Consider the following 20,944-nt stretch of genomic DNA (forward strand, 5'->3'; position numbering starts at 1 on the left):
TATGAGATACTAATTACTCAAAGAAAGGGTAATAGATTATATTATTGTTTTCTGCATATGGTAGAGGAATTATATCACATAGTATTCAGTCCAATTTTGTAAGTCTTTATTACACAGCTGAAATTTAAGGAGATTCTTAGTAAATTAAAATCTTTATGATCCATATAATTTGCTAACATACCAGTACATCCTAAGATATTTCTTGAAGTATTTTCCTCTGGTTCTATTTTAGATTGGAATTTTTTTTTTACAGAATTTTGCTGAGGGTGTGTTTCTCCTCTGATATTCTTTCCAGCTTCCTGTGAAATCTTAGCCAAAGTGGGACTTGATGAGTGAGGATTTTAAAGTTTGAGAGCTTGATATTCCCTCTATAGGATTATAGCGTAAGATTTAAAAATGACTTATAGCAGAATTAGGGGAACGTATCAGTTTTGTCTTTATTAACTTGCTAGAGTTTTGTGCATTTAGGATCTTTCACTTAAGATAAGATTATGGACCAGTCAACTTTGTGACTATTTTTGTGTTCACATTTGCCTTATTTGTGTCTATGTTTTCTGTAATAAAAGCCAATAAATGCTTAGCTGGTTTGAGGTTGGTCTTGCCACTTTAATTAGCAACCACACCAAAGACATTTTGCCTACCTGAACTACTGTGGTTACCCTGCTTTCTCATTTAATTAGAATATAAAGATAATGACACTTTCTATTCAGTCCCAGAAATCCTGGATTGAGGGTGTGTTTGACAAAAGAGAATGTAACAAAATCATCCCCAGCTCTCAAGACCCTCACAGGTACAGTTTTTAAAATGTATTTTTCTTTAAAGCAACACTGCTTAAGGACTGTTTGTAGAAACTTAGAGATATGATTTGTCTAAAGGATTTGATAATGTCTATAACGTAGCATTTATTTTTAATTGATTTTTATTTGTATTTATAAAAATAAAACATTATTGTAGAAAATTCTTACCAGATCAAAAGATACTGTTGAATCTGTGGATGTAAAACTGGGAATATGGAGGACTCTTTATTGAAAAAAGTCCATGTATTAGTGGACCTGTGCCCTTTAAACCCATGTTGTTCAAGGATCAGTTGTATTTTAATTAGAGGGACCACTTTATTTTTAAATTCCTTTGAGCTTTTGGCCTTACATTCATTTGAAGTTTAGCAATCACTGCTATATGCTTATGGAAGGTAACATGGTGAGGTTAGCGAAATTCTAGTTCTTTGGGCATGACTAAAATAGTGTTCCTTGCCTTTGTTAAATATTTACTAGTCCCGCCCTCATTGAATTACCTGTGGCTTGTAAGCCCTGTGATTAGAAATTCTCATTTTACCTGCTTATAAAAAAAAGTTCTTCATGCCTAAAATACTATCACTAATGGCCAAAGTGATAACCCCCAAATCCAGAAGGTTCTTTTGAATTATCAAAAAGAAAGATTAAAAATAATACTGACTTTCCCTTAATTTGATAGTGTTTTATGGTTTTAGAATTGTATATGTATATTTTTATACGTGGTTCTCAAGAATTCTACAGTCTTCCTAGTATAAGAATAACAATAGCTACCGTTAACATACATACTTCAGTGTACCAGGTGCTATAAGACACTTTTCATCTATATCTCAGATAATCATTTTGATAACCTTATAGGGCAGATATTTTTAGATATGAAAACTGGGGCTTAGAAGAATCATTAATGAGATTTAAATCCAAGTATTTTGGTTCCCAATCTAGCATTCTGTTAATTAGTTCATAGTTACTGCAGTATAATCATCGTTGGTAAATGACATGGGAATATTTGGAGAATGAGGTAAGGGTACTGAACAAACCCTGTTTTCCAGACCACGGAAGATAACAGATAGTTACTATATAAGCATTGAATATGTCTTCAAATACTATATATCCGTAAACTAACAGATTTTATTTCTTGAATTTAGATGCACTGCAGGATGCCAGGTCTGCCAGAATTTAATCCGGTAAGACAGATCAATAAGATCTCTTTTAATTTTTAGACACTCTATTCAAATTCATTGGAATAGTTTTCTCCCACCTTGAATGGACTCAATGAAAGCACTTTATTTCCTTTCTGAAGGAAGTTAAAAAAAAGGAATGTGAGATATTTTTGAAAGAGAGTGATTGATTATTTGAATGTAATAGATTACTTGAACTCCCAGACATGTAAATGGCTAAAAGCCTTTGACAAGAGTTTCTGCCAATTGAAATACATAGAAAGCATTCAATTTTCATTTCATTATCTTGCATTTTCTTTGGATAATGAAGATGTTTTGTGCACACACAACACTCTCTTTGATCTATGACTTGTAAGTGATGTATGCCAGGCTTCAAGTCTGACATTAACTCTGACATGTTGTTTTCCTAATACCACCAAGGAATTGGAGATAGTGTCAGATCCCACAGGGTAAGAGCTCAAGACGACTCTCTACCCCTTACTCCCAACTTCAGATGCCAATGTCTGTTCTTCTGACCAGTGGGCTATAGTTTGGAGTTTCCCATGACCCCCTCCACAGTTCATATAATTTGCTAGAGAAGTTCACATAACTCAGAGAAACATTTACTTAAGTTTACCAGTTTATTATAAAGGGTACTACTATAAAGAATACAGATGACCAGACAGATGGAAGAGATGCACAGGGCAAGGAGTGTGGGAAGGGACATGGAGCTTCCATGTCCTCTCCAAGTATGCCACTCTCTCAGCACCTCCACGGGGTCACCAACTCGAGGCTCTCTAGACCTCATCCTTTGTTTTTTTTATGGGTGCTTCATTACACAGACACAATGATTGAGTCAGTGGCCATTGGCGATTGATTCAACTTTCAGCACCTTTCTCACTCTTTTGGGGGAAACTCCAAGGGTTTTAGGAGCTCTGTGCCAGAAAGGGGGACAATGACCAAATATATATTTATTACAAATCACAACATCACCCAGGATTATGGGCAAAAATAATGTGCAATACACATTTTAACAATGATTTGCATTTTAAACTATGTGTTAGTAACAGGTTTTATGTCTTATTTATAAATAGGAGAAAATGAAATCTTTTTAATTGTGGTCAGATTCTGAAGTTTACATTATGGATTAAACCAATGTTAAAATTATTTTGGTAAAAATAAATAAATAAATTCAGAATCCAAAATTTAGCAAATCACGGGGAAAGAAAAACACCATCCACAGGTATAAGAGGAAGGATGGGGTTGCTGGGTATATTGGTCTACTCAGGCTGCCATAACAGAAGACCACAAACTGAGTCGCTTAAACAACAGACACTGATCTTCTCACAGTTCCGGAGGCTAGAGGTCCAAGATCAAGGTGTCATCAAAGCTGGTTTCTGATGAGGCCTCTCCCTGCGGTGCAAGCAGTCCCCTTCTCACTATGTCCTCACTTGGCCTTCCCACTGTGCATTTGCTGACAGAGAGTTGTGGTGTTTCTCTTCTTGTAAAGACACCAGTCCTATATGATTAGGGCCTCACTCTTAGGATCTTATTTCAACTTTCTTACTGCCTTATAGAGTCTATCTTAAATATAGTCACATTGGGGATTAGTTAGGGCTTCAATATATGAATTATTGGGGACTGACTCTGTCCATAACACTGGGGGAAGAGTTTCCATTTGCCTAATGTCTTATACCTGTTTTCAAAGATATTTTTTTCTATGTAGTGATTATTTAAAATTATGCTAACATTCAAAGCAAACATAAGCATGTAGTGGAGTGTAAAGTCTTCACTTACTCCTCCTACTTCCTACTTTATTCTCCAGAACCTCCCCTGTTCATACTCCCCAGCCTTACAGTTTTTAGAGAAACTAATGTGAACAATACTGTGAAAATATCTCTCTTTTCATACTATTTGGAAATTAAAAGCAGTTAAAGTGTGTGTGTGTGTGTGTGTGTGTGTGTATATATATATATATATATATATATATATATATATATATATAAATTTTTTTTTTTATTTTAACCTAGCTAGGGCCTAGCTTGATTTTTTCCTACATACAGAGGGCTGAATGCCCCAATATAACTTACTGAACATCCTAGCTTCATTCATTTCTGATGTCATCTTTGTTATATATCAAGGTCTCATATGTATATGGCTCTATTTCTAAGCTTTTTTTTCAATACCATAGATCTACTTCTCCTGTTTCTGGTAAATGCTACTCTGTTTTATTATTATAGATTTGTAATATACCTTGATACCTGATTATTCTTCCTTTTAACAATTGTTTTACTCTTTTGGACACTTTTATATATCCATATAAATTTTTGAATCACTTTGTCAAGTTCCTTGAAAAATCCTTTTGTGATTTTTGTGGGTAGTTTATGGGATTTATAAAAACAATTTGGGAGGGATTAATAAACATGGAATTTTTTTTTGGTGGGGGGACGATCGGTTTCTTCTTTGGAGCCACTTTGCCACAATTAAAAAAATTATTTTTAAGAGTTTATTTGAGCCAAACTGATGACATATTCTGAAGACTAAGATCTTTTTAAAATTATTATTATTATTTATTTAGAAATTAAGTTTAATAGGGTGACACTGATCAATAAGAGTACATAGATTTCAGGTAAACATTTCTATAGCATTTGGACTGTTGATTGTGTTGTGTAACCATCACCCAAAGTGAAATCATTCTCTGTCACCGTATATTTGTCCCTCTTTACTCCCCTCTCCCTCTATATCCCTCCCCCTGGTAACCATTTCACTTTTATCTATGCCCATGAGCATAAACTAACGTCTTAAATGTGCCAGAGAATAACGGTTTTGTACTTCCACCTTGCCACAATTTAATATCATAAACTAGAATTAAAATAAAGACTTTATTTGAGACTGTATAGACTCAAATAAAATGGATTAAACTAGAAAAATGCTTAGGAAAAAAGTGGATTCAAACTGGAGAACAGTCTTATGAAAGAGTAATGATTTATCTCTCCATGTGTGGTTGCCTCCACTGATGTTCTTTTTTTTTTTTTTTTTGTTTCGTTGTTTTTGTTTGTTTGTTTGTTTTTTTGTATTTTTCTGAAGCTGGAAATGGGGAGAGACAGTCAGACAGACTCCCGCATGCGCCCGACCGGGATCCACCCGGCACGCCCACCAGGGGGCGATGCTCTGCCCCTCCTGGGGCGTCGCTCTGCCGCGACCAGAACCACTCTAGCGCCTGGGGCAGAGGCTAAGGAGCCATCCCCAGCGCCCGGGCCATCTTTGCTCCAATGGAGCCTTGGCTGCGGGAGGGGAAGAGAGAGACAGAGAGGAAGGGGGGGGGGTGGAGAAGCAAATGGGCGCTTCTCCTATGTGCCCTGGCCGGGAATTGAACCCGGGTCCCCCGCACGCCAGGCCGACGCTCTACCGCTGAGCCAACCGGCCAGGGCCTGGTTGCTTTTTTTTTTTTATGACAGAGACAGAGAGAGGGACAGATAGCGACAGATAGACAAGAAGAGAGAGAGATGAGAAGCATCAGTTCTTTGTTGCAGTTCCTTAGTTGTTCATTGACTGTTTTCTCATATGTGCCTTAACCTGGGGGTTCCAGCAGAGTGAGTGACCCCTTGCTCAAGCCAGCGACCTTGGGCTCCAGCCAGCGACCATAGGATCATGTCTGTGATCCCACACTCAAGCCAGTGACCACATACTCAACCCAGATGAGCCCACGTTCTAGCCGGTGACCTTGGGGTTTTGAACCTGGGTCCTTTGTGTCCCAGTCCAATGCTCTATCCACCCTACCACCACCTGGTCAGGCTAATGTTCTGTTTTTAAAAAAGCCACAGTATAGGTGCATCATTCAGTTTATGAGGAGTTTTCATTTCCAAGTATAATCCTTGCTCCAGGAGATGACCAGATGGCACATTTCTCACTAGTAGATCCTAATTATGTGTATTCTGTACATTTGGGATTCTTCTTCCTCACTTGCATCAAAAGCCCCTCCATCAGAACCCCAATATTGTCCTCCACATTCTGATTTTTCTCTTCATCCTGTTTCCCTGCTTAGTTGGACCCCATAATTTGTATGTATTTTTATGTTGCTTTTTATCCATACCCAAAAGCCTCAATCATTTAAAAGCTGAATAATAATTTATTTGTATATAAGAGGTATATGATCTGACATCTTTGATACAAATAGTTGTCTTGGTCTGCAGATATACAATTTTTCATTGAGAAAGTATTAAGTTCTACATATTCAAATTTCACTTTGTTCTTCTGATTGTTTCTAATTCATCCAAGATGAGAAGTCTATCATTCTTTCATGAATATGATGAATATACTTTGTTAATTTTTATATAATTTTAATTTTGAAAAGATGTCACCTTTTATTTTACTTAGTTTATTTAATTGTATAGTAGAAATTATGGCTATGAATATGGTAGTTTCCAAAACTGCTCATTACTTTCAAGAACATCTATTAACTTTTCTTCCCTTTAAACTTATATTACATATATTTACTTATTATTAATTTATAGTTATAGTCAAGTCTCCTTCATGACTCTTTCCTTGTGATAGTTCTTTGTTTACATGTTTATCTAAAGTTACATCTATTTTTTGGATTAACATTTCTTTCTTTTGATGTGCATATTGTTTTACATGAGGACTTTTTCTCAAGTATTGTGTATTAGAGATTTGTAGTTAAAATTATTTTAATTGATTTTAGAGAGAAGAAGAGAGAGAGGGAGAAACATCAATTTGTTGTTCCACTTACTTATGTATTCGTTGATCGATTCTTGTATGTGCCCTTACTTGGGATCAAACCCACAACCTTGACATATTGGGACCATGTTCTAACTAATTGAGCTACCCAGCCAGAGCAAGATTTTTAGATTACTATTTTTAGAACAATTTTGTTGAGGTATAATTGACATAAAATAAAGCATACATACTTAAACTATACACTTTGATTTTTTTAACCATTTTATCCATTTTTAAGTGCATAGTTCAGTAGGGTTAAGTATATTTGGATTGTTGTATAATGAATCTCTAGAACTATTTCTTGCAAAACTGGAACTCTATGCCTGTTAAACAATAACCCCCTATTGACCCCACTCCCCAAACCGTGGTAACCACCATTTTACTTTCTTTCTCTGTGGATTTGCCTATTGTAGGGACCTCATATCATTGGAATCATGCAATATTCATCTTTTTGTGACAGGCTTATTTTACTTAGCATAATTTTCTCAAGGTTCAATCCATGTTGTATCATATCACAGAATGTCCTTTCCCTTTAAGGATGAAGATTCCATTATATGTGTACACCACATTTTGTTTATCCACTTATCTGTTGATAGACATCGTGTTGCTTCCACTTCTGGGCTATTGTAAATAATGCTGATATGAACATGAGTATGCAAGAGATTTTTAGTATTTTTTTAGAAATATTCCTCAAATGATTGTAATATGTAGCCAAGGGAGAAAACCACTGAGGGTATTTCTAAATTTAGAGGATAATCCAGTTATAAAAATCTAATATAAATCTTAATGGGACATTTTAAAAATTATTGATATATGTCAGCTATACATTGCACTTGAGAAATGTAGAAACATTACCTCTATTTTCTATTCTGAAATTATGTGTTTTCTATTTTGAAATTGTCTTTTTTAATCCCAAATATAAGGTGTTACTGTGGGCGACTGATTGGAGACCACCATGGGATGGATTATACCCGGACCAGCTCAGCTGCCATGGGTGATGAAAATGAACAATGGTCTGTTGAAAAGCACACAACGAGGAGCCCTACAGATACCTTCGGCACTATTAATTTCCAAGTTGGAGAGCACATCCACCATGCCAAGGTTTGTTAACCCACATTATATCGCTGGGTTTTAACAGAGGATATAACCTCCCTATTATATCTCCTAATTATATTACCAAGTGTAGATGATCTGATGATTAGGTTTTATTGCAGAAGTAAACCCATGCTATTACCCTCTTGATGAAAATGACCCTTCTGTTTCCTTTATGTTTCAGGGGGCACTCTTCTTTTCCCAGGGGTGGTGTGGCCAGCTGTTTATTTGATTGAACTCTTTCAGTAAGCTTATGCCCCTCTCGGGAAGATATGGCTTTCTGCTCTTGAGACAGATGCCAAAGGGCTGCTCATGTGGAATGCAGAAAGTTACAGCCAGAAAGCAGGTTTTAGCTGAAGCATGGTCATACCAATTACCATGACTTAGCCTCTTCTCAGGAAGAAAATGTGGGGATTTCTGTCTGCATGCCCTGAATCAGGCGTCGTCAAACTTTTTATAAAAACCGCCCACTTTTGCAGTGCTGGTCAACCTGGTTCCAACCGCCCACTAGTGGGTATTTCAGCTTTCATGGTGGGCCATAGCAGAGCAAGCAAACGGCGCTGCGATTGGTCCACCATGGAAGCTGGAACGCCCACTAGTGGGCGTAGGGACCAGGTTGACTAGCACTGCAAAAGTGGGCGGTTTAAAAAAAAATTTTATTTATTGATTTTTAGAGGGGGGGGGGGGAAGAGAGAGAGAGAGGGAAGGGGGAGGAGCAGGAAGCATCAACTCCCATATGTACCTTGACCAGGCAAGCCCAAGGTTTTGAACCGGCAACCTCAGTGTTCCAGGTCCACGCCTTATCCCACTGCGCCACCACAGGTCAGGCCAAAAGTGGGCGGTTTGTATAAAAAGTTTGACGACCCCTGCTGGGCCTGAATTATAGTACTGGGCTCTTCATGCCAATTTTCTTCCTGTCCCTATGTAATTTTGCAGGTGATATGCATACTATTGACAGGTCAGCTATCTCCCAGGTGTTTTCTTTTGAGTTTGTTAGCCCCCTGCTGCTTTATTAGTGGCAGGCTTCCCAGGGGAAAATGCAAGGGGAGCCCACCACAGGAAAGCTCAGATTGGCTGTATTCTGGAGGGTGACCATTAGTTGGATGGATTTGAAACAATAGTTCTTAATAGTGTAATCATAATAAAGTTTCATAATATAGTTCTACAGTAACCTGCATTTCCAGTTAATCCTCATGCATTTAACCTTCCATGCTGATGTTTTCTTTAGTTAGCAGGAAAACTGACTTCATTTTTTGCTGTAATCTTTTTTGGAAGGTGACTCTTAGTGTGTATGTAATTACTCTGCATGTACAATAATTTTTCCCTTAAGTTTTGGTCTTCTGTTACTTTTAAAATTTATTCATGATTATCTTCATTTACTCATTTTTCATCTATTCAACAAATATTTTTTGGGTGCATACTTTGCTATGCCCCAAAGAACATATGTTCTGTGCAGTAACGTTGGTTTTGTGGGGTAGGAACTAACTTTATACCCTCAGGGTTCTTTCAACCGGTCTAATAATCAAACAGATATGAGACAGATCAGTAAGAGAAAATGACAAATTTAATACATACATATGTATGGGAACCCTGCATACATGAGGGAGCTGAAGACCCCAAATATAGGAGAGGCTCAGAGATAGAAAGGGGGTTGAGGTGTATAAGACATCCTGAGCTAGAGCTGAAATAAAGCATTCTGGAACTTCAAAAGGTCATTGCAGGATGATAAAACACATTTAGTAAATAGAAGTTTGCCCTACCCTATAGATCAGAGGTCCCCAAACTACAGCCCGGCCCGTGGGCCGCATGCGACCCCCTGAGGCCATTTATCTGGCCCCCGCCGCACTTCCGGAAGGGGCACCTCTTTCATTGGTGGTCAGTGAGAGGAGCACATTGACCATCTCATTAGCCAAAAGCAGGCCCATAGTTCCCATTGAAATACTGGTCAGTTTGTTGATTTAAATTTACTTATTCTTTATTTTAAATATTGTATTTCTTCCCATTTTGTTTCTTTACTTTAAAATAAGATATGTACAGTGTGCATAGGGATTTGTTCATAGTTTTTTTTTTTATAGTCCGGCCCTCCAATGGTCTGAGGGACAGTGAACTGGCTCCCTGTGTAAAAAGTTTGGGGACCCTTGCTATAGATATTACAATGAGAGGCCAGGAGGAGCTAAAGTTTCTTTCTGAGCTTGCAGCTAAAATTGCCTTTAGCTCAAAGTGATCTGCATCCCACTGAGGCACACCTTGGGGTGGCTCATTCTGAACCCTGCAGTTACAGTCTAGTCAAGGGAATATGAAATAAATATACAGTTACCACAGCGAGTGGGGATGCTATGAAAAGAAATACAGGGATTTTTGAGGAAATAAAAAGTGTGTGTGTCAAGGAGGCCATCTGAAAGGAGGGACAGCGAAGCTGAGATCAGAGGGATGAGTGAGATGTTTGGTGTTGGTGAGGCTGAGGGTCAGGACCACACTAGGCCAAAGGAATACCTTGTGCAAAGGCCAAGGGAGAGTATGGTACATTTAGGAGAACTGAAAATATGGTTAAACAGACTTCCTGATCTGTGGTGGGATTCAAATAATTTAATAGCCGGTTCTCTGCCCTAATGACCGTTTTAAGTATTAAAAAACGGTATACCGAAAGGTAGTTTATTATTTCATGCATTTATAAGAACAATAAAAGAGGTACACAGAACTAGATTATGTTATAAGAAAGAGTTTAAAAATGTTAATAAAAAATATTAAATAATACCTAACCAAAAACAATAAAACTGTTATTTAAGTTATTTTCATATTGCTTTTTGATTGGTGTTCCCTCTTCCTACTGAAGTAACAAACGCAAGGGAATTAAAATATAGTATTTCATCAAAGGTATAATGAGTTTTATGGAATGAATAAATAAATATTACAAGCACAGTTCTGTCCATTTTTTTTTTACCTATGGATGGAATGAACATTGCTACGGGTGCTTAGAATATGCTGTTTTTCAGATGAACGTTAAAAAAGAGCAAGGAGTGTAAATTTGTGATTTCCACATTGGACGGCTGCCCAGCACCCACCTTAGAGAGAATCCTGTTTACAAGTGCCATTCTTGGCCCTGACCAGTTGGCTCACTGGGAGAGTGTTGGCCCGGATTGTGGATGTCCCGGGTCTGACTCCTGGTTAGGGCACAGAGGAGAAGCACCCATCTGCTTCTCCATCCCTCCCCCTCTCACTTCTATCTCTTTCTCTCCCTCTTCCCCTCCTGCAGCCATGGCTCAGTTGGAGCAAGTTGACTCTGGGTGCTGAGGATGGCTCCATGGCCTCCACCTCAGTCACTAAGAAGGGCTCAGTTGCTTAGCAATGGAGCAAAGACCCAGATGGGCAGAGAATCACCCCCTAGTGGGCTTGCAAGGTGGATCCTGGTTGGGGCACATGCAGGAGTCTATTTCTCTGCCTCCCCTCCTCTCAATAAAAAAACCAAAAAAAACCCCAAAATACAAGTGCATTTTAACAATCGATGTGCTAAACTCAACAAAAAATTAGCTATCAGTTCTGCTGAAACAGTGCAAACCAGCTGAATCCCACCACTGCTCCTGATCATGAAGACATTTCGCTCCAGTCATATCCTATGGTAGCTGAATGAGTTTTGTTTGATCTCCAGAAGGAAATGTCTGCTCTTTTATGTTTAAGTTGAGTTGCCCTTCAGTTTTACTGTGAGCAGGAGGGAAGCTTGAGAGAGCTGTTTTTTTTTTTTTTTTCATTTTCCTCTACTGCATTCCTCTTCCCAATTGTTTATCCCACTATCACATTCCACAAAGGACTTGAGGAAAATCTTTGCCAGTTTGAGTGCACCTAACTTGCAGGAGTTAGTTATAAAGGAGGAGGAGGAGTAAGAGCCATTAATCTTTAGCAGAGTCTTTGGTTGGCCTTGAGTAGAGAGACTGAATGCTGATAATTTAGTCAGTGAAGGTTGTTTATCCTGAATGCTCAAGGAGAAATGTCTTCTAGGACTAGCAGGACATATAATGGCAAGAGAGGGGCACCTGGGAGAAAGTTGGGGGAGAGAGAAGATGAACTAAACCAGAGCTGCCCCTATGCCCTTGCTGCTCATTATTTAGAGCAACGTAAGCCATGTCACAAAGGTCAGCTTGCACTATTTTCCTGCTCTTTGAATATGTAATAAAGCCGTGGCAACTCAGTCTCCTCTCTTGCAATCCGAATCCCAGTTTTGTATTCTTCCCATAATACACACTCTGTGATGTCTGCACCATCACAACATTCAGAAATGCTAATATTTTAGTTATGGCATAAAAGGATTATGTTTTAAGAATTTCAAAGGTAAATGGAAAATGGCTTTAAATTTTTATCACATACTGGAGAATAATGTGATAATTCCTAGTTGTATATGCATCTGTGGTTATTTTGGGTAGAATTTCATAATTCATGGTTTCTTATTGCCCTCGTTTCTGCCTGTAAATCTGACGTACCCTTGCTGTTGGTTAGCTTATGCTTTAGGAAGGCAGACACATCTCCATATGACTTTAGTGGTCTACATGTGGCTGGAAAAAGAAAGGCAGTCATACACTATCTCCTTAGGTGACATGCAGAATGATTTCGGGCTGCCTGCTGGTTTGGATTTTTTTTCTTTTTCTTTCGGTTCCATTGGCTGATCAGAGATGTGACACTTTTGTGCAAGTTATTTATTTTGGAAAAAAAATTCAGAGGGATAATTATATATAAAAAATGGTTAGAATGTAAAATGTATAAGAAAGTTATTGTGCCCTGGCCGGTTGGCTCAGCGGTAGAGCGTTGGCCTAGCGTGCGGAGGACCCGGGTTCGATTCCCGGCCAGGGCACACAGGAGAAGCGCCCATTTGCTTCTCCACCCCTCCGCCGCGCTTTCCTCTCTGTCTCTCTCTTCCCCTCCCGCAGCCAAGGCTCCATTGGAGCAAAGATGGCCCGGGCGCTGGGGATGGCTCTGTGGCCTCTGCCTCAGGCGCTAGAGTGGCTCTGGTCGCAACATGGCGACGCCCAGGATGGGCAGATTATCGTCCCCTGGTGGGCAGAGCGTCGCCCCATGGTGGGTGTGCCGGGTGGATCCCGGTCGGGCGCATGCGGGAGTCTGTCTATCTCTCCCCGTTTCCAGCTTCAGAAAAATGAAAAAAAAAAAAAAGAAAGTTATTGTATGTGCTCCTGGATCTTAATTTAAATTATGCAAATATGTGAAATGGTCAAGTAAATGAAAAGGCATGGCATTTATGAAAAAACCCGTTTCACTTATTTCTAAAAATCTTCTTTAATGGATTTGCTGGAGTAATGATTTTTTTTGCCACTTTGAGATATTTCTGCCTCACCAGAGACCTTTGGAGAACGTGTCAGGCAGCCTTGAGAGCCAGAGAAAGCCTTCTCACTGAGACCTGGAATTCCCAGAGGGAACTTAAAGTGGGTTTGGGATTCTCTCAAAGTAAATAATTCCATTATGTAAAGATGGACTTTTGAAGAGATCTCAGGCCCTTTCTTTCAAGTTTTGTCTATTTTAATTGCCTTTTTGCATGTTTATTATTACCTGGCCTGTGTTTTTCACTATTTTATGTACATATGTATATGCTTATCTTCCAGTATATTAGAACTTCCTATGATACAAAGTTGGATCACCTGTTACATTTGATGTTGAAAGAGTGGAAGATGGAATTGCCAAAGCTGGTGATTTCTGTCCACGGGGGCATCCAGAACTTCAAGATGCCCTCCAAACTTAAAGAGATCTTCAGCCAGGGTTTGGTCAAAGCTGCAGAGACAACAGGAGCATGGATAATAACTGAAGGCATCAATACTGGTAAAGCACACACCCTGTTACACACCCTTCCTTAATTCCCTCTTTCTGTGAATCAAGCAGATTGACAGCTAAGCCCCACTCTTCAGTACTCCCAAGCGATGTGGTGACATGAGGGAGTGACTGGCAAAGAAACCCGGAAGAACCATAGACCTTTCCTGGAATGTGTTTTTACCATTGTTAGACTATGCTATTTTTATATAACTTTGGATAAAAAGAAAATAGTCTTTCATGAGCTTCAGTCTAGGGTGAAGTTAAAAAGGACATGGGATGCATGAAAGTGTGTAGTATATAGGCATGGACATGAGCTAAACTCACCATGGACAAGTTCTTAGGCATTGAAAATCAGTGAGGTGTGCCACGATAACGTTGAGTGTGTTGGGCATGTGGAGATAACTAACTACATAACTTTCATTTTACTCACTGTCTCTATCACTGACTTTTCATACTCCTTGAAATCTGGCATTCAAGAATTTTATGTGGTAATCTCTGAATCTCTAACCCTACTCTTTTGCATCAGTATTTATGAACTGTCTGAACATTAGAGAGACTCACTTGGGGCTTTAAAAAATATAGATGCATAGACTTGACTCCAGATCAACTGGAGTTTTTCAGAGAGGGGCTTCATAAGTGTGTCTGATGTGCAGCCAGGGTTGAGAACTAATAACGTCACAAGTACTCCTCTGTTACCAATCACCACTTATCATTCTGACACCAATTCTTATGTGAGGGTTCTTTCTCAACACATTGACACCAGCTGGGTATCCTGTAATCCAACTCAATTCTGACACTATCTGGAAAAGCATCAGATTCCATGGATTAAGGACTCAGTCCCACAAGACTGTCCCCACTTCAGATGCCAATCACAAATTCAGGTTGTTACCTGTAGTTCCGACCAACTGGCTGTAAATCTGAGATTCCCCTGATAACCTCCTTTGGATGATTAATTTGCTAGAGAGGCCCACAGAACTTAGGAAACCAGTTTGCTCATTTGATTACCAGTTTATTATAAAAAAATATATAAAACCCAGGAATAGCTAGGTGAAAGAGACATATAGGGCAAGGTATGTGGGAAGGGGCATAGAGCTTCCATGCCCTCACTTCTTCTCCACATGTTCACCCACCTGGAAGGTCTCTAAACCCTGTCCCTTTGGTTTTTATGGAAGCTTCATCACATAAGCATGATTGACCAAATCACTGGCTATTGCTGATTGAATTTAATCTCTAGCTGTTTCCCATCCCCAGAGGTCAGGGGCTAGCATTGGATGTTCCAACCCTCTAAATGGTTGGTTGCCCTGGTGAAGTCCAAAAATCACCTCATTAATATACATCTGATACTCGCATCACTTAGGGAATTCCAAGGGTTTAAGGAGCTCTGTGTCAGGAATAGGATGAAAACCAAATGCATATTTCTTATTATAAGTCACAGTATCTCAGTGTGGCTTTTCATCTTTCTCTTCTCTCTTTCTTTTAATTTTTATTGGTCCTAGGCAATGTCTCCTATTAAATACAGCCCATTCTTAGATGTCAACACACCCACAAACATTCTCTATCTCGGCCTGACCTGTGGTGGCGCAGTGGATAAAGCGTCGACCTGGAAATGCTGAGGTCGCCGGTTCGAAACCCTGGGCTTGCCTGGTCAAGGCACATATGGGAGTTGATGCTTCCTGCTCCTCCCCCCTTCTCTCTCTCTCTCTCTTCTTTTTAAAATGAATAAAAAAACCCCCAAAAAACCAAAAACATTCTCTATCTCAACTCACTTTTGTCGTTTAATTTCTATAGCATGTATAGCCTGTAGCACTTGTAGCATTCTGTGCTTCTCCTTACAGGTCAGGATGAGCATGAGTCTGTATTGGCTCTTCTTCCTAGTTATGAGCTAGATGCCAAGGCCTGCACATCTGCTAGGCGTTGAGCAATACGTGCTGATTTAACAAATTATTTCTTCTGACTGGAAGGAATGAAGGAAGCAAATGATTGAAAAGAAACAAGAGCAAAATTAAAACCAAGAGATTTGGTGTGTTAATGGGTAACCTGGTTGTTTCTCACGTACATTTTAGTGAGATAAATATTGTTTCACATTCTTGAAAGAAAGTGAAGGTGGTGGAGTCCATTGTTTAGTACTCATTTTATTTCTAGTAAAAAAGGAATGGGTTGGGAAGTTTTGTAGAATTCAGAAAAAGGTGGACTTGGGCAAGGCTAACTAACTGCATCACTGCATCACATACTTTATTTATTGCTCCCCACATCTCCCCTTTTAAAAAACATTTTAGGTTAGGACAAATTAAGGAATAAAAATACAATGGTATGAAGAGTGTTGAAATAGTTTGTATGAATGAAAAATTAGAAATGAGACATTATTGGAGCTTCCTTTAACAATAATTAGGGTCTAATATGATTCAACCACCACTCCTTAGAGCTTGACTACTCCAGGCATGGTCCCTGGACCAGCGGCATCAGCATCCCCTGGGTGCCTGTTGGAAATACAGATCTCAGGCTCCTCCCTGGACTACTCCAGACATGGTCCCTGGACCAGCGGCATCCGCATCCCCTGGGTGCTTGTTGGAAATACAGATCTCAGGCTCCTCCCTGGACTACTCCAGGCATGGTCCCTGGACCAGCAGCATCAGCATCCCCTGGGTGCTTGTTGGAAATACAGATCTCAGGCTCCTCCCCAGACTGGCATAATCAGCATCTGCATTTTGACATCATCCCAAGATGCTTTTTAGGAACATTTAAATTTAAGAAGCTCGGCTTATGAACTGCTACCTGTTCTTGAGATGCTTCTCAACTATAGTTAAACATTACTTGGCATGAATTTTTGATATTCACTTAAATTGAATTCCACAAGCCTTAAAAATTGACAACATATGAAACAGTTGGATAGATGCTATGGATGAAAGATGAGGAAGATAGGCCTTGGGTTTAGTGATGGGATGGGTTGTGACAATAAGCAAATAGAGACTAAGCAACTAATTAAAAACTGATGCTGGGAGGGTCATTGTTGAGTTACCAAGAAAGTGCTTGGTAATAAAAGGAAGAGAAGATAAATCCCAGGTATAACTGAGGGCACCTGGGAAGGGATGGAGGAGCATATAGCACTTGTCCGTCTTGAAGGAAGAATAGAAAGAGGCATTCTAGGCAGAGGTGGCAGTTCTGGGCCAGGCACATAACTGGAGATTAAGGCATGTGTAGAAAAAGGTGATAAGATCACCGGCCGGAAGTGTCGTAGGGCAGAGACAGGATCAGCAAGGGAGACTGGAGCCAGATTGGTGCCAGTGCATCAGCTGAGGGTTTATTCTCTATGCAGCAGGCAGCCTTCAAAGGATTTTGAACAGGAGAATAAATAGAATATGACATGGTCAGATCTGGTTCCACAGAGAGTTTCAACAGACAATATGTATTAGAATCACATGTGAGCTGCTGAAAAACCAGCCCACAATGCTGGTAACCCGTGCCAAACAATGGAACCTGAATATCTATATTGGTGGATGGCTCCCCATTTGATATTGATGTGTGCTTTTGGTCTAGAACTTTGATTCTAGAAAATGACTCTGGGAGAAGTGCAAAAGACGGGTTGGAGGAGAAGATGCAGAGAAAGGGAAATGATTTAGGTACTGTGCATCAGGTGCATGCAATGAGCAGGGCTTTCTGTGTTAATGTTATATACAGAGTCAGTACTATACACAGGATAAATAAGTGGTGTGCAATGTAGTGTTGGGATTAAAAGTCAGATTAAGCCAATTTTTTAAGAAGCTACATACTGCATTATTCCAACTGTATGACGTTCTGGAAAAGGCAAGACTATGGAGACAATAAAATGATCCATAGTTGCCAGGGGTTAAATTGGGGATGGGAGAGGGCCAGAGTGAATAGGCAGAGAGCAGAGAATGTTTAGGGCTGTGAAAATACTCTCTATGACACTGTAATGGTGAATGCATGTCATTTATATATTTTTCCAAACCCATAGCGTGTACAATACCAAGAGTGAACTCTTGCCAACTATGTACTTTGGGTAATTATGCTGTGTCAATATGGAGTCATCAGTTGTAATAAATGTAGCACTCTGGTGGGGAATGTTCATGGTAAGGGTGGCTATGGGTGTGTAGGACTAGGGAGTTTCTAGAAATTCCCTGTATGTTCAACTTTACTTTGACTCTAATACTGGTCTTAAAAGTAAAGTCTGAAGAAAAACCAAATATCCTGGGTTGGAATCCAAGCTGTACAAATTACCAATTTTATAAACTTTTATAAGGTATTTAACTTCTTTGTGCTTTAATTTTTTCCTATAAAATCGATTAATGGACTAAGAAAGTTTTTACTGAAAGTATAAATACATATAAACACATCTTAAAAGAACACTTAGTGCATGGTAAGAGTTGGCTATTGTAATTATTGTTACTGTTATTAATTCCAGAAGGGCAAACATTGACATATTAGATCTGGAATATTTGTGTATATAAAGCTACTAAAATAATTTGCCTCAATGAAGCAAGGGGCACATCTGAAGGATGTTTCGCTGTGACAGTAGAGAAGGTTAGATAAAAATAAGTTTTAGAGCATTCATGATTACATGGTTGGGCTCAGAACTTTCTTGTTAGGCAAGCCTGGGGGTAAAGCTGAGGTTATAAGCAGAAACTGCCCATAAGGCAAGGAGAATTGTTCCGGTAAAGAGCTCAGTGATAAGAATAAGAGGTGTCAAGAGAGAGTAGAGGAAGCCAAGATACAGAAACTGAATCCACTGTGTCAACAACTTTTCCTAACAATGGCCTTTTGCATGTACTTGTTTATTTTTCTTTTTCTGGGAGTCATGCTTTTTGTATGATTTGTGAGTTACAGCTTGACTTCTAAACTGCTTGTTCCTAGGAGTGTCCAAACATGTTGGGGATGCCCTGAAAGCCCATTTCTCCCAGTGCTTGAGAAAAATCTGGACAGTTGGAATCCTTCCTTGGGGTGTCATTGAGAACCAGAGAGATCTTATTGGAAAAAATGTAAGTAGACAATACTTTCACAACAAATGACAATGAGCATATATCCAATTGACAAGTCAGCATTACCCCTAGATATCTAATGGACATCTGGAATGAAATATATTCCAAAGCAACTCCTGACTGCCTACTACCTCCCTTACCCTATCTTAGAAAATAACAAACTCATCTTTCCAGTTGCTTAAGGGAAAATCCTTGGACTCATCCTGGAATAATCTCTGTCTTGATCCATCAGCTTTAGTTTAAAAATATAGCCAGAATCTGACCTGTTCTCAATTCCTCCACTGTTACTGAGCAGGTCCAAGCCTCCATTTTCTGTCACCTGGATGATTATAATAACCTTCCCTACTCTCATCCTTGTATCTTATTACAATTGATTCTAAACACAGGAGCCAGAATGACTCTTCTAAAATATAAATGAGATCATGCTATTCCTTTGTGAAAAAACCTTCAGTGGATCCTGTCTTAGAGTAATAGCCAAGCTTCTGGCAATGGTATACAGGTAGCGAAACAGAAACATTTGTGATTTGGCTCTTTTCTCCCTCATCGCATAGAATTCTCTATTTCATTCATTACTGTGTATTATTTGATTCTATCTATTTGTCTTTCTATAGGGAATAGACTTACCTAATTATGTTTATGACTAATGGATATTTTTGGTAAAAATCTCAGATATTACTAAGGATATGAAGAAGAAAGATAACTTCTGCTAATATTTTGGTGTGCATTATTACAGAATTTTTGTTTGTATGTGTGAATATGTATAGTAAAAAAGTTTGTATGTAAAAAAAGTAACAACAAACCCACTACTGTGAATCTGTTTTTTAGCTTAACTATTTAACATAGTTATTTTTCTTTTTTTTCCTTTATTTTTCTTAAGTGAGAAGCAGGGAGGCAGAGAGACAGACTCCTGCATATGCTCTGACCAGGAGTCACCTGGCAAGCCCCTAGTGCACGATGCTTTGCCCATCTGCGGCTGCTCGGCAACCAAGCTATTTTAGTGCATGAGGCAGATGGGCACCTCTCCTGTGTGCCCTGGCTGGGAATCGAACCCAGGACTTCTGCACGCTAGGCCGACGCTCTACCACTGAGCCAACCGGCCAGGGCCCTCCCTCCATTATTTTGAAGCAAATTCCAGACATTAAATAATTTTATTGGTAAATATTTAAATAAGTATTTCTAATATATATGGACAATTAAAAAATATAGCCACATTTCCATTGTTATACCTAAAAAAATTAACAATTCCTAAATATCACCCAATATTCAGTCTGTCTTCAAGTTCTTGATTTGTCTCATTATTATTTAGTTGTTTGATTTCTTTATCCAAAATAAGTCCCTGCATCACGATGAGTTGCTATGTCTCTTGAGTAACTTATTTTTTTAATTGAGTCACTTTTAATCACTTTTCATCTATAGATTTTCCCTCCATCACCCCCCCCCCCCCTTTTTGGCAATTTGTTGAAGAAACTGAGTAATTTGTCCTGAAAAGTTTCCCACAGTTTGGACTTTACAGATTTAACCTCTTGTAGTGGGGTTTAGTCTATTTCTCTGTTTTCTGTTTTTCTTGTAAGTTGGTAGTTTGATCAAAAAGTATGATCAGATTCAGGTTCTATTTGTGCAAGTCTATGCCACAGGAGATGTAGCCTTCCCGGGAAACTTACGATAATTTCTTCTAGTATGTCCCTGCCTACACACATTCTTTCAGGAGGGTTAAAAATGCTGATATTGATTATAGTGTTCTTTCTGCAATTATTAGGTTAAACACTTTATAGAGAAAAACATTTTCTTACGAACTACTTGGTTTACCTTGTAGTACCATTGTGTAGGAGAGGACAGAATACATGCTTGCCTCTTTCTCTTTATTTGCCGGTTTACAAAACAATGAGTTGGCTATCTACCATCCTCTAAGGTGAACCATGAGTTTGTTTGTTTTTTTTATTCATGAATTTAAATATATTTGGTATATTTCATTCCATTACAGTTATTATTCTTAGCCATGCTCAAATTGTCTCCTTTTGCTCAGTGGAGCCTTTTCAAGTTGTCTCCTCAGTTTTTTTTAACATAATTATAGTAATTTCTCCTAGCTTCCTTACATTTTGGTGTGAAAATGTTCCAGGCTCATTGTATATATTTTTTGCTCCTAGAGAAGTGGCCAGGCTTCTTTTAGTGGAAGATAGTTTTAACAGGCCAAATTCTGGGGGCTAAGAAAGCATTTTGATTTTTCATGCCTCATAATATTCTACTGTATTAAAGAACTCTAAATTATTTAACCAGTGCTGGATCCTTGTTCATTTAGGTGATTACCTGTTTTTCACTCTTACAAAAATGACATTAAAGTTGTAATAACATAAATAAACACTTGAAGCTA

The 20,944-nt window shown here is 38.9% G+C and overlaps 1 protein-coding gene across 5 annotated transcripts in view; it reads left to right on the forward strand.

Annotated features, from left to right (window-relative positions):
* TRPM6 (transient receptor potential cation channel subfamily M member 6) overlaps nt 1-20,944 on the forward strand; it is a 186,769-nt gene that overhangs the window by 51,234 nt on the left and 114,591 nt on the right. For 4 of the 5 annotated variants that reach the window (XM_066367977.1, XM_066367980.1, XM_066367978.1 and 1 more), the window contains 5 exons: nt 711-790; nt 1,934-1,972; nt 7,606-7,783; nt 13,378-13,591; nt 18,452-18,576. In XM_066367977.1, coding sequence (XP_066224074.1) covers nt 711-790; nt 1,934-1,972; nt 7,606-7,783; nt 13,378-13,591; nt 18,452-18,576 — 636 coding nt within the window. Of the gene's footprint in view, nt 1-710; nt 791-1,933; nt 1,973-7,605; nt 7,784-11,960; nt 12,098-13,377; nt 13,592-18,451; nt 18,577-20,944 lie in introns of those variants that run through there. The other variant, XM_066367981.1, reaches the window with a different exon arrangement.

The sequence above is a fragment of the Saccopteryx leptura genome, chromosome 2 (genome assembly GCF_036850995.1).
Source record: "Saccopteryx leptura isolate mSacLep1 chromosome 2, mSacLep1_pri_phased_curated, whole genome shotgun sequence".
NCBI classification, from domain to species: Eukaryota; Metazoa; Chordata; class Mammalia; order Chiroptera; family Emballonuridae; genus Saccopteryx; species Saccopteryx leptura.